At 35.6% G+C, this 13,670-nt stretch overlaps 1 protein-coding gene across 1 annotated transcript in view; it reads left to right on the plus strand.

Moving 5' to 3' along the window:
- Nucleotides 1–13,670, plus strand: part of LOC107555692 (nuclear pore complex protein Nup160-like) — a 73,237-nt gene that overhangs the window by 1,569 nt on the left and 57,998 nt on the right. Inside the window, exons 2-11 of the mRNA XM_016238560.1 lie at nucleotides 226–230; nucleotides 1,058–1,062; nucleotides 1,150–1,360; nucleotides 1,593–1,818; nucleotides 2,379–2,454; nucleotides 2,533–2,647; nucleotides 2,762–3,001; nucleotides 3,081–3,178; nucleotides 6,131–6,215; nucleotides 6,298–6,366. Of these exons, the coding sequence (XP_016094046.1) occupies nucleotides 226–230; nucleotides 1,058–1,062; nucleotides 1,150–1,360; nucleotides 1,593–1,818; nucleotides 2,379–2,454; nucleotides 2,533–2,647; nucleotides 2,762–3,001; nucleotides 3,081–3,178; nucleotides 6,131–6,215; nucleotides 6,298–6,366 (1,130 nt within the window). The remainder of the gene's footprint in view (nucleotides 1–225; nucleotides 231–1,057; nucleotides 1,063–1,149; nucleotides 1,361–1,592; nucleotides 1,819–2,378; nucleotides 2,455–2,532; nucleotides 2,648–2,761; nucleotides 3,002–3,080; nucleotides 3,179–6,130; nucleotides 6,216–6,297; nucleotides 6,367–13,670) is intronic.

The following is a 13,670-nucleotide window of genomic DNA, read 5'->3' on the forward strand; positions in this document are numbered from 1 at the left end:
TTTTTTTCAGACAGTTTATCAGTAATCACTCTTGTAGGGCTACATGAAGAGATTTCCCAGCATTTTTTGTACATTGACCAGTTGCAAACAGTTCCATAATAAGTAGTTAATATTGTGGTATACGTTACAAACAATATTGTCTGATTTTGCTAAATTGTGTAGGTGAAAATATTACGTATAAAGCCGCAGAAGAACTGTTGTGCGTCTCCTAATAAAACACAAAAGGTGTTGGACTTGAAGCAGCACTGCACAGACCGTTCTGTGTGTAACATCAAAGTACAGCGAGAGCGATTAGACAGCATTTAAAATGTTTGTTTTGATGTCAAATAGGTCTTGCTGTTTTGCTTTTTTGTTAAAGCAGCGTTGCTTTTGTAAAGTTATACAGCTACAGTTGTGTTGCTGGGTTTTATAGCAGGTTTGATTTTTTTTATCTTCCTTATCAGTCTGTATTTACAGGATTTCACTGTACTGTATTCAGCAGGTGTAATGCATTCTAATTTACTTCAGAAGTATTGCAAGTACTACGTACAACAATAAAACAGTGCATTGACATTTAAAGATTTATTAAAAGTATTTATTAAAATACATTTTCACACCACTGTATATGTAGTGTTGTCACAATATAATCTCAGTAGTCGGTACTAATTCATTCAATTAATTTCAGTATAATTTAGGGCTGCACGAAGATGCGCGTTAAATATCGCATGCCCTAGTATAATTGGTTCTATATTATAAAAGTAATGCACTTTACTCACTTTTTTTTTTTACATAATTCATTCATAATTTGGATAAGTGACAACCATGTTTAAATTCCGTATTAAATCCTAAATTGCAGTAATTGATGTTGAAAAATTGACATGCACTGTATCTGAGATATATCAGTGGAAGTAGATGTAAATGAAATGCTGTAATGTACACTTTACAATCACAGCAGTCACAATTGTAATCTTATAAAATATGCATGTTTTCTACCCTGATGTGATATTTGGTATGTTCCGAATAAATTTGGTGTTAAGTTTATAAATATGAAATCATTTATACATTAAACACATTTTAGACTGAGTTCAAAATCACTGAGTTCCTCTGCTGTGAGAATTAAGTTTGCTTGACTTTCAGTATATATGCTTCAGCATGTCTCTTATTTTCTAGGTGCACCTCAGGTGACACGGTTCAGTTTGTTGAGCAGTCGCTGGACACTAATCTTCTGAATAATGCTGTCCGCCTGCGTATCCCAAACTGCCTCTTGCTGCCCGGAGGAGTTTGTATTCAAGAGACCCTTAACAACATCATTATTCTGATCGTCACCAGCCAGTCGGTTCATCGCCTGGTGCTGCCGCACCCCACCCGCATGTACCGCAGTGTAAGCGTCTGGACCTTTGCTTTCATAGGCAGTTCCTGACTGCTACTAAATCAAAATGTGTTTTTTTCCCTGCAGGTGCAGATAGAATTTATGCACAACAGTTGTATTATAAAATATCACAGGTTTCTTTTTTTTTTTTTTTTGCATGAATTTTGACACATAACGAATGTAACGGTATTACTTCTGTATATGATCTATACTCCGTGTGGCCTAACAGATTCATCTTTTATAGGATCTGGTCACTGAACTCCAAATGCAGTCCATTTTCACGGACATTGGGAAGCTGAATTTAAACGAACCGGCCCACAGTTATGTGCTCCCATTTGCACAAGGAACACAGACAACTGCTCCGTCTACATCGGCCGGATGGATCAGTCATCAGGGGGAGGCACTGTTCGCTCTCGCCTCACCATCAGGCGCCATTACTGTTGTCACGTTGCCTGCTCATGATCAAGATGGTTTGTCTATAGTCATCTTTATCTGTCTTTCTTGCTCTATATACATTGGTAGTCTGTGGATCGTTAAAGTTTGTTCGCTTGTTCGCTGTAATATACTTTCACAGCGTAGTGCACAGCGTCTTCTCAACATGATGTTAACCACATGAACATCAACACAACAACACATGATGTCAAGTTGTTTGGTTTAGCTTTTTGCTATATATGATGAGCTCTGTGTGTGTTAAGCAATATTTATATATGAATAAAAGCCTGTTCATCATATAAAATGATTGCGTCCCTTCAGAAGGCTTAGATTAAACCACTTAATTCATAATGGCCTTTTGGACTTTTTCATGAAAATTTGGTTGTGTGGATTTTCATTGGATACACAAATGAAATGTTATGTTATTAATATTTTCATTCGCATTTTGAAGATGATCAGAAGTCTTATGTATGAGTTTGGAGCAACGTGATAGTAAATGATGACAGAATTTTTATATTTGACTGAACTAACCCTTCAAGTTTTAATGAGCAGATACCTGTGTTTATAGAAAATAATGATTCCACTTTCTGTTATGAAGGGACTGTGTCCATTTTGGAGTTGAAACAGAGTTCAATGATGCAGCGGTTGGCCGGCTGGATGCCCACCGCCATCAGGTATTTTATTTCTTTTGCATAAAGTTTACATTTATGAGCAGAGCAAAAACGTGGTTTAAACAGAGCATCCATGCACAGGGGAGATCAGAGCATTCCTGACCTGGCCATCAGTCTGGCTGTCCACCAGCTAGAAGATGACACTTTCATATTCGCACTGTGTCAGGATCATAAGCTGCGCATGTGGTCATTAAAGGTCAGTTTGGCTCCAGGAGAGGATGATGCATATACAAATAAATTCATTTGATCAAGATGTCATTTTTATAATTGCATGCCGCTCACACTGATGTATTAATTGTTTGTCTTTTAGCATCAGATGTGTCTGTTGGTGACTGATATGTTGGAGTATATGCCCGCGGGTCGTGGGGAGGTGAAGGCTTCTCCAGCACTGGCTCATAAGCTCCGTCTCTTCTTCTCCTCATCCATCGGCCTGTGTCTCGCCATCTACCTCGCAGTGCCCAAACGCAGTCAGTTCTGTGTGCTGCAGCTGGTGGCCAGTGAGAACAATCGCTACAGCCTGGATCACATCTCAACACTGTTCACAACACAGGTAGAGATCCGTACAGTAAACGTAGAGTACTTCAACTGTTGGAAGTATACTCACAAGTATGTGTGTTTGTGTGGAACAGGAGACACTAGTGGATTTTGTCTTGACTGCGACTGATATTTGGGCTGTTTGGCTGGATAATGACAACCAGACTGTGGTGAAGTACATCAGTTTTGAGCAGTGAGTAATACAGTTTGATTATAGTTTAAACTATTGAGGTTTGTATTTGGAAACCAATCATCTGGAGAAATTAACTTATAAATACAAATATTGTCTTAAATATTATACAGATATCAAAACACAATAAACAGAACATATAAGTTATAACTGCAAGCAGCAGTTAATGGGGCAAGCACATCAACACAAATCTGTTGTTTGGTTTTCACCAGTTAAAACGGGACCCCTGTTGTCCTAACAGTTTAACAGTGGTTTTCCCGTGATTTCAATGAATGCCGTTTTTGGTCACTGTCTTTCGGATAGAGTCATGAACCTTTGATGCAAGAGAGGCCTGCAGTTCCTTCGGCCAGTTCTTGGGAAGGTTCGCTAAGATTTGCAGAAGTTTTGGGCCAAGTTTTTTTCCCATTTGGAGATAATGGCTCTCACTGTGGTTCTTTGGAGTCCAAGAGTCTTTGTAATAGCTTTGCAACCCTTCCCAGACTATTATCAGGGCTTAAAGTTCTCCGGCACCATGCCGGACCTCCGACATGCGGCGTTTGGCTGCGGGAAAAAAAGATAGCCGTCCTACATTTAAAAACTTTTGTTGATATCACGTTCGAGTTCATGAGTTCGCCTACCAATGTATGAGAGGAACACAGCTTTCACTCTCAACCAAACTAACATTACTAGCCAATCAGAAATTTTTGCTCTTATAAACATGAGCCGCGCATAATAGTATCCAATTGCAGAGTCGCAGCTGATGAATGGAAAAGAAGCCTGGGTCTCGAGCGTGACACATTGAAAAAGCTGCGAGACGCAATGGTCAAAGATTTCCATCTAGCGTCATATTTATATAGAAAAGCTATTTAAAAAGCAGCGAAGCTTTGTAAACAGCTCAGAGTAATCATGTCATCTCCATAAGAACGATATGATTGCCAGAATGCATTTATCTGTATTTTTGAAAAGGTACTGTTCACACATGTTCTCTTAACGGTAATTTCCAGTGAAGACTGTATGTGTGAAAGGGGCTAAACTCTTCCTCTGCATATGCGGTGAGTTTGGGTTGCTTAACGTTCATCTGGGAAAACTCACTTGATTTGCAATGTAAATCATTTAAACCTATGCCAACACAGGAGAATACATCAACATATTTCTAAATATTGTGCATCATGCATTGTACATTATAAGTATTGTACATCGCGATTTCAAAATAAAAGTTTCTGACTTTGCATGTGGCCAAATATTAAAATTAAATGGATTTAAACTTCGTTTACCAGGCCATTGGCACTCTCTGCAGGTATTTGTTATAAATATAGGCATATTACATTATGTATTTAACAGTGTTGTTCAATAAAACCATATACTTTGTTTTGATACCTTATTTGAGGCCAATTATTATTGCCTCATCATTACTTTATATATAAATATAGTCATATTAAAGCCTGTTTTTCACAGTTCTATTTGTATTACTAAAAAACGTCAGATTACTCACTTGTCAAAATAATCAGTAGATTACTCGATTAGCAAAATAATCATTAGTTAAGCCCTAGATTAGTTAAAACATTTCAAAATACAACTGCATTGTTTTACTTTTTGTGATTAAAAGACAAATATTTTGTCATTGAAAATTTCTTAAAGTATTAAAACATTCTTAAAGTATTTTGTCTCACCTTGTGAGCTAAGTGTATTGTCACACCCCTAGTGTCTATGAGCGTGATAAAGCTCGTAATTTTCCAAGTGTATGATATAGCTCTCATTCTTCAGGTCAATCATATATTCATGGGAAAAAAATAAGTTTGAATAAGGAACTTTGCCATAGTATCTTTTCAAAAGTTAACGTTGCCACAGTCATTGCATTCTTTGCATCATTTTGTACCATTCTTTGTACCATTTTGTTTTATTAGTTCATTTATTAGAATTTGAAAGATAATAACAATATTGATTAAGTGAGATCTGATTTTAGTCCTTGAAAACCAAAAAAGTAGTGCAAGTCCTTGAAAGTCCTGGAATTTTATTTCGCCGTATCTGTACGAACTCTGTTTAAGTTACCAGTTCTTGGACCATTTTAATGTTTTTGTTGTTGTTAACTGAACTGTAGATTTCTGTAGTAAACTGTCTTTGTATATTTCCTATTTTATATTCATTTCCTAGTATTTAATTTACCACTATTTCTTTTGAACAAAGCAATTTCAGAAATTTCATGTTTTAGATTGTAGGTCATCTTGTACCCTGTCAAGGACAAAGCTAACCAGCAAAACTTGAAATCAAAAGCATCCTAAATGTTACATGTGTTTGCACCATATTGTAGTTAGTAACCTTTCTTGGTATTGCGGTTTCAAATATCCCACCATAATCTGTAGTCTGAGCCTGTCATGGGCTAATGGCAAGGGCAGATACATTACTAGTTAATTTCAAGGAAAATCATTTTCAAATAATGTTTTTTTTTGTTTGTTTGCCAAATAACCCTGTGTATGTGTCCGCCCCCACAACCCCCAACCCCTGGAAAAAAGTTCAGGCTCAGGATTTTTTTTTTTTTAACCCCTGTATTATATTCCAGTCACCTTCTTATTATAATTTCTGTAATTTTATTCACCTTTTACATAGTGCACTCTCAGAAGAAAAAAAAACGCCCCAGTGACAGTTTTTTGGCAGTAATCGGGTCTTGTTACATCTGGTTCAGTTGAAACTTCATTATGAATGCAGTTTAATAGATTTGGGAATTAGTAACTGCAGGGGCAAATACATTTTCACACAGGCCCAGTTGAAATTAGATTTTACTTTTTTCAATAAATAACATTCATCATTTAAAAACTGTATTTTGTGATTTCCCAGCTTGTCTTTCTTTTATGTTAGATTTATTTATTTATTTCTGAAATGCACAAAATCAGAAGAAATCAGAATGGTGACACAAAACTGTATTAATGTATACATATTTACTGCGTTTTCCTGATTTGCCATTTCTGTTTAAAAATTTAGCAACACAACAGGCATGTGGAACCAGGTGTTTGTCCAGCCGTCACCAGAGGAGGAAGTTCACGTTGGTGAAGACCAAGACCCGCGGGTAAGCGCGTTCGCGTCTAATGTCAATGCTGAAACTGATGTGTCAAACATTCTCTGTCTTAAACACTGTTGTCTTTTAACAGGAAATGTATCTTGAAGTACTTTTTTCACCTCTGCGTTTCACAGCCTCAGCCATCATCAAAGCTTTACAGGTAAAAATCTAAACATACTTCAGTTCACTCTTAATGTGTTTACAACACAATAGATTATTCAGTTAAAGTTCCCAGAAGCCATTTTCTGTAAGTATTCCTCGCAGCAAAGAACTGAAAAAAAGGGCAGATGTTTGTTAAAGTTATTTGTAAGTTCAAATAAAACACAGGAATATTTATTATAATTATTTTTACCTGTTTTATAATCTTGGCACTTTTTGCCTCATCTGATTAATAGTAGAGATCGACGGATATATCGATTTACCGATATTTTTCCTGTATTTCTTTTGAACAAAGCAATTTCAGAAATTTCATGTTTTAGATTGTAGGTCATCTTGTACCCTGTCAAGGACAAAGCTAACCAGCAAAACTTGAAATCAAAAGCATCCTAAATGTTACATGTGTTTGCACCATATTGTAGTTAGTAACCTTTCTTGGTATTGCGGTTTCAAATATCCCACCATAATCTGTAGTCTGAGCCTGTCATGGGCTAATGGCAAGGGCAGATACATTACTAGTTAATTTCAAGGAAAATCATTTTCAAATAATGTTTTTTTTTGTTTGTTTGCCAAATAACCCTGTGTATGTGTCCGCCCCCACAACCCCCAACCCCTGGAAAAAAGTTCAGGCTCAGGATTTTTTTTTTTTTAACCCCTGTATTATATTCCAGTCACCTTCTTATTATAATTTCTGTAATTTTATTCACCTTTTACATAGTGCACTCTCAGAAGAAAAAAAAACGCCCCAGTGACAGTTTTTTGGCAGTAATCGGGTCTTGTTACATCTGGTTCAGTTGAAACTTCATTATGAATGCAGTTTAATAGATTTGGGAATTAGTAACTGCAGGGGCAAATACATTTTCACACAGGCCCAGTTGAAATTAGATTTTACTTTTTTCAATAAATAACATTCATCATTTAAAAACTGTATTTTGTGATTTCCCAGCTTGTCTTTCTTTTATGTTAGATTTATTTATTTATTTCTGAAATGCACAAAATCAGAAGAAATCAGAATGGTGACACAAAACTGTATTAATGTATACATATTTACTGCGTTTTCCTGATTTGCCATTTCTGTTTAAAAATTTAGCAACACAACAGGCATGTGGAACCAGGTGTTTGTCCAGCCGTCACCAGAGGAGGAAGTTCACGTTGGTGAAGACCAAGACCCGCGGGTAAGCGCGTTCGCGTCTAATGTCAATGCTGAAACTGATGTGTCAAACATTCTCTGTCTTAAACACTGTTGTCTTTTAACAGGAAATGTATCTTGAAGTACTTTTTTCACCTCTGCGTTTCACAGCCTCAGCCATCATCAAAGCTTTACAGGTAAAAATCTAAACATACTTCAGTTCACTCTTAATGTGTTTACAACACAATAGATTATTCAGTTAAAGTTCCCAGAAGCCATTTTCTGTAAGTATTCCTCGCAGCAAAGAACTGAAAAAAAGGGCAGATGTTTGTTAAAGTTATTTGTAAGTTCAAATAAAACACAGGAATATTTATTATAATTATTTTTACCTGTTTTATAATCTTGGCACTTTTTGCCTCATCTGATTAATAGTAGAGATCGACGGATATATCGATTTACCGATATTTTTCCTGATATTTAAGCATTTTACTGTAATCGGATATCGGTTTTGTAATATCGGAATCACCGATAAACGCCGCCATGCAGGTACTTGATTTGCTGTAGTTAGTAAACTTTATTTAACATAACAGCCATTTATGCACAAATTAGATGCTTATATAAATGCCGGATATGTAGTTTATGCAACTTGGCTCTAAGAAATAGAGACCAACTCACAGATTCATGTAAAATAATCCTGTCCCAATAAAGATGTAACTTTGCCTGAATTAAATAATATGCAACCATGAATGAGCGCATGTTGGAAATAAAAGCACTGAATTGAATTCTCTCTCTGTTGTCTATGCTCATCATTAGTCTCGTGAAGTTGGAGTCACGTAGATAATCCGTCAAGATCCTCTCCCAATAAAGACGTAACTTTGCATGAGTTAAAATAATACAGCCATGAATGAGCGCATGTTGGAAATAAAAGCACTGAATTGAATTCTCTCTCTGTTGTCTATGCTCATCATTAGTCTCGTGAAGTTGGAGTCACGTAGATAATCCGTCAAGATCCTCTCCCAATAAAGACGTAACTTTGCATGAGTTAAAATAATACAGCCATGAATGAGCGCATGTTGGAAATAAAAGTTTAGTTCTCTCTCTGTTGTATATTTGCTCATCATTAGTCTCGTGAAGTCTCGTTTCATATTGCTGTTTACTCACCGGGTTGATGCTCAGGAAATGCTCCAGCACGGCCACCGCATGTAACTTTTAACATGATTCACTTGTTTAAAATACCCTAAATTATATTAGCATTTACTATATAACCATTATTTCGCTAATAAACATCTAAATAAATACAGCTCTATGGAAATGAATGATTTATTATCTCCGCGAGCGATCGCAGTTTGAGTATAGTTCTGTGTAACTGCATAGATAAACTGCGCTGTCAGCAGGCATTTCATAATATAGAAGGACAAAAACATTATTAATAATTCTGATATAACATTCCAGTTGAGAAATGCAATAAAATAAGATGTTTTGTTTGTTATATTCCAATATTCCAGAGAATATTATTCAGTGAAGCAAGGGCAGATACATTACTAGTTAATTTCAAGGAAAATCATTTTCAAATAATGTTTTTTTTTGTTTGTTTGCCAAATAACCCCGTGTATGTGTCCGCCCCCACAACCCCCAACCCCTGGAAAAAAGTTCAGGCTCAGGATTTTTTTTTTTTAACCCCTGTATTATATTCCAGTCACCTTCTTATTATAATTTCTGTAATTTTATTCACCTTTTACATAGTGCACTCTCAGAAGAAAAAAAAACGCCCCAGTGACAGTTTTTTGGCAGTAATCGGGTCTTGTTACATCTGGTTCAGTTGAAACTTCATTATGAATGCAGTTTAATAGATTTGGGAATTAGTAACTGCAGGGGCAAATACATTTTCACACAGGCCCAGTTGAAATTAGATTTTACTTTTTTCAATAAATAACATTCATCATTTAAAAACTGTATTTTGTGATTTCCCAGCTTGTCTTTCTTTTATGTTAGATTTATTTATTTATTTCTGAAATGCACAAAATCAGAAGAAATCAGAATGGTGACACAAAACTGTATTAATGTATACATATTTACTGCGTTTTCCTGATTTGCCATTTCTGTTTAAAAATTTAGCAACACAACAGGCATGTGGAACCAGGTGTTTGTCCAGCCGTCACCAGAGGAGGAAGTTCACGTTGGTGAAGACCAAGACCCGCGGGTAAGCGCGTTCGCGTCTAATGTCAATGCTGAAACTGATGTGTCAAACATTCTCTGTCTTAAACACTGTTGTCTTTTAACAGGAAATGTATCTTGAAGTACTTTTTTCACCTCTGCGTTTCACAGCCTCAGCCATCATCAAAGCTTTACAGGTAAAAATCTAAACATACTTCAGTTCACTCTTAATGTGTTTACAACACAATAGATTATTCAGTTAAAGTTCCCAGAAGCCATTTTCTGTAAGTATTCCTCGCAGCAAAGAACTGAAAAAAAGGGCAGATGTTTGTTAAAGTTATTTGTAAGTTCAAATAAAACACAGGAATATTTATTATAATTATTTTTACCTGTTTTATAATCTTGGCACTTTTTGCCTCATCTGATTAATAGTAGAGATCGACGGATATATCGATTTACCGATATTTTTCCTGATATTTAAGCATTTTACTGTAATCGGATATCGGTTTTGTAATATCGGAATCACCGATAAACGCCGCCATGCAGGTACTTGATTTGCTGTAGTTAGTAAACTTTATTTAACATAACAGCCATTTATGGACAAATTAGATGAATTACATAAATGATGATGTAGTTTATGCAGCTTGGCTCTAAGAAATAGTGACCAACTCATGGAGTCATGTAAAATAATCCGTCAAGTCCTGTCCCAATAAAGACATAACTTTGCCTGAATTAAATAATATGCAGCCATGAATGAGCGCATGTTGGAAATAAAAGCACTGAATTGAATTCTCTCTCTGTTGTCTATGCTCATCATTAGTCTCGTGAAGTTGGAGTCACGTAGATAATCCGTCAAGATCCTCTCCCAATAAAGACGTAACTTTGCATGAGTTAAAATAATACAGCCATGAATGAGCGCATGTTGGAAATAAAAGTTTAGTTCTCTCTCTGTTGTATATTTGCTCATCATTAGTCTCGTGAAGTCTCGTTTCATATGGCTGTTTACTCACCGGGTTGATGCTCAGAAAAATTCTCCAGCACGGCCACCGCATGTAAATTTGAACAAGATTCACTTGTTTAAAATACCCTAAATTCTATTAACATTTACTATATAACCATTGTTTCGCTAATAAACATCTAAATAAATACAGCTCTATGGAAATGAATGATTTATTATCTCAGAGAGCGATCGCAGTTTGAGTATAGTTCTGTGTAACTGCATAGATAAACTGCGCTGTCAGCAGGCATTTCATAATATAGAAGGACAAAAACATTATTAATAATTCTGATATAACATTCCAGTTGAGAAATGCAATAAAATAAGATGTTTTGTTTGTTATATTCCAATATTCCAGAGAATATTATTCAGTGAATTAACATTATCCAGTGATATATTCTTGACTCTGTAGCTATTAAACAGCTTATAAACCTACTAAAACTGTAGTTTAAAATGAAGTTGATACGTGTAGTTAGTAAACTTTATTTAACATAACAGCCATTTATGCACAAATTAGATGCTTATATAAATGCCGGATATGTAGTTTATGCAACTTGGCTCTAAGAAATAGAGACCAACTCACAGATTCATGTAAAATAATCCTGTCCCAATAAAGATGTAACTTTGCCTGAATTAAATAATATGCAACCATGAATGAGCGCATGTTGGAAATAAAAGCACTGAATTGAATTCTCTCTCTGTTGTCTATGCTCATCATTAGTCTCGTGAAGTTGGAGTCACGTAGATAATCCGTCAAGATCCTCTCCCAATAAAGACGTAACTTTGCATGAGTTAAAATAATACAGCCATGAATGAGCGCATGTTGGAAATAAAAGTTTAGTTCTCTCTCTGTTGTATATTTGCTCATCATTAGTCTCGTGAAGTCTCGTTTCATATGGCTGTTTACTCACCGGGTTGATGCTCAGAAAAATTCTCCAGCACGGCCACCGCATGTAAATTTGAACAAGATTCACTTGTTTAAAATACCCTAAATTCTATTAACATTTACTATATAACCATTGTTTCGCTAATAAACATCTAAATAAATACAGCTCTATGGAAATGAATGATTTATTATCTCAGAGAGCGATCGCAGTTTGAGTATAGTTCTGTGTAACTGCATAGATAAACTGCGCTGTCAGCAGGCATTTCATAATATAGAAGGACAAAAACATTATTAATAATTCTGATATAACATTCCAGTTGAGAAATGCAATAAAATAAGATGTTTTGTTTGTTATATTCCAATATTCCAGAGAATATTATTCAGTGAATTAACATTATCCAGTGATATATTCTTGACTCTGTAGCTATTAAACAGCTTATAAACCTACTAAAACTGTAGTTTAAAATGAAGTTGATACGACTCCTGTCCTTTATTTATTTTCTCCATTTGAAAACATTAGACATTCTACATTTATTTTGCTTATTGTTAATATTAGTGTTGTTGCTGTTGTGCTGTTGATGCTTTTTATAAATAATGTTTTTTATTGTTGTAATATGAAGATTAAATTTAACATGAAAGACTGCTAATTTTCAATACTTAAAAAAAAAAAGATGACTGAAAAGAGGAAAAACCAAAGTGAAGTATGTTCTTACTTCACTCAGTCATTTATTTACTTTATAATAGTAAATAAATATCAGTTCTGCATATCGGTTATAAATAATTGGTATCGCTTATAAAAAAATCAATATCGATCGATCACTAAGTAAGAGTGTTCTGAAGAAGTCCAAAATAAAGCTAATTGGGGTCATGACTTGACCTTAAATATTCCTCCTTACTGCAAAAAGAGCATTTGTTTAGTGTTAATTTCGTCAGCCATTTCTAATTTAGTCATTGTCTTTTAAATTAGTCTTAGTTTTAGTTCTGTGTCAAATGTACTTTTTAGGTATATTTAGTCAAACTTGTCGTTTTTGTTCAGTCAAGTTTTAGTCGACTAAATGTCTGAGCATTTTAGTCTAGTTTTAGTCAATGAAAACTGTCATCCTGTATAATGGTTAAACTGATAAAGAGTTATTTTTTTCCCTCAAAATTATAATCATAGTGATTGTTGTCATTTGAGAAATGTATCGCACTTTCACCAATAAGCATGAACCAACAGAATGTGAACTCATACACATGATTTATTTGATCTATTTTATTTTAATGTACTGATTTATTATAGGCTATTTAATTAAAAAATTTATATCAACGACTTAGATATGCATTCTCTCTGTCTACATTATGGAAACTGGTAAAAACAAACAAAACATATATTATATTCTTAATAGTAATTCCAAATTGCAATAATGTTCCTCTATTAAAGGGGTCATATGATGCGATTTCAATTTTTCCTTTCTCTTTGGAGTGTTACAAGCGCTTGGTGCATAAAGAAGATCTGTAAAGTTGCAAAGACTAAGGTCTCAAATCCAAAGAAATATTCTTTATAAAAGTTAAGTTAACCACACCTACCTAAAACGCCTCATTCTAACACGCCCCCACATGTCTACGTCACGATGTGGGAAGATTTGCATAACGCCGCCCAAATGTTCACGCAAAGAAAGAAGGCGTAACTTTTATTCTGGCTGTAGTATTGTTGTTGCCGCCGCTGCCATGTCGTGAAGGCGCTGTGTGTTTCCTTGTGAAAGCGAAACTACTTTGTTTGGTCTTCCAAAAGAGGATGATATCCGCTTCGTCATGCCTAGAGCTGATCCGTGCTGGTCGCTGAGGAAATACATCAACTTCACGCTGTGGATCGCCGGATCGGTTTTCACTGTGGACGAAGCGGAGTCCAGCCCGGGGTCGCCACATGTGGTTGCCGCAAGCCTGCTCGCCGCCGCTCACTCAAGCCGGCCTCCGCTCGATCTAGCCCGCCGTGTGGGACGCTGTTTCATTGTGAAAGTGAAACTACTTTGTTTGATCTTCCAAAAGAGGACACGACTAGAAATCAGTGGTTAAGTTGTATTTACAACACTGTTCCAGAATACTTCAACCCAAATATTCAGATGAGTGCTGCGCATTTTATGGAGGACTGTTTCCTGATCCTGG

The sequence above is a fragment of the Sinocyclocheilus grahami genome, unplaced genomic scaffold (genome assembly GCF_001515645.1).
Source record: "Sinocyclocheilus grahami isolate Dianchi unplaced genomic scaffold, SAMN03320097.WGS_v1.1 scaffold543.1, whole genome shotgun sequence".
NCBI lineage: Eukaryota > Metazoa > Chordata > Actinopteri > Cypriniformes > Cyprinidae > Sinocyclocheilus > Sinocyclocheilus grahami.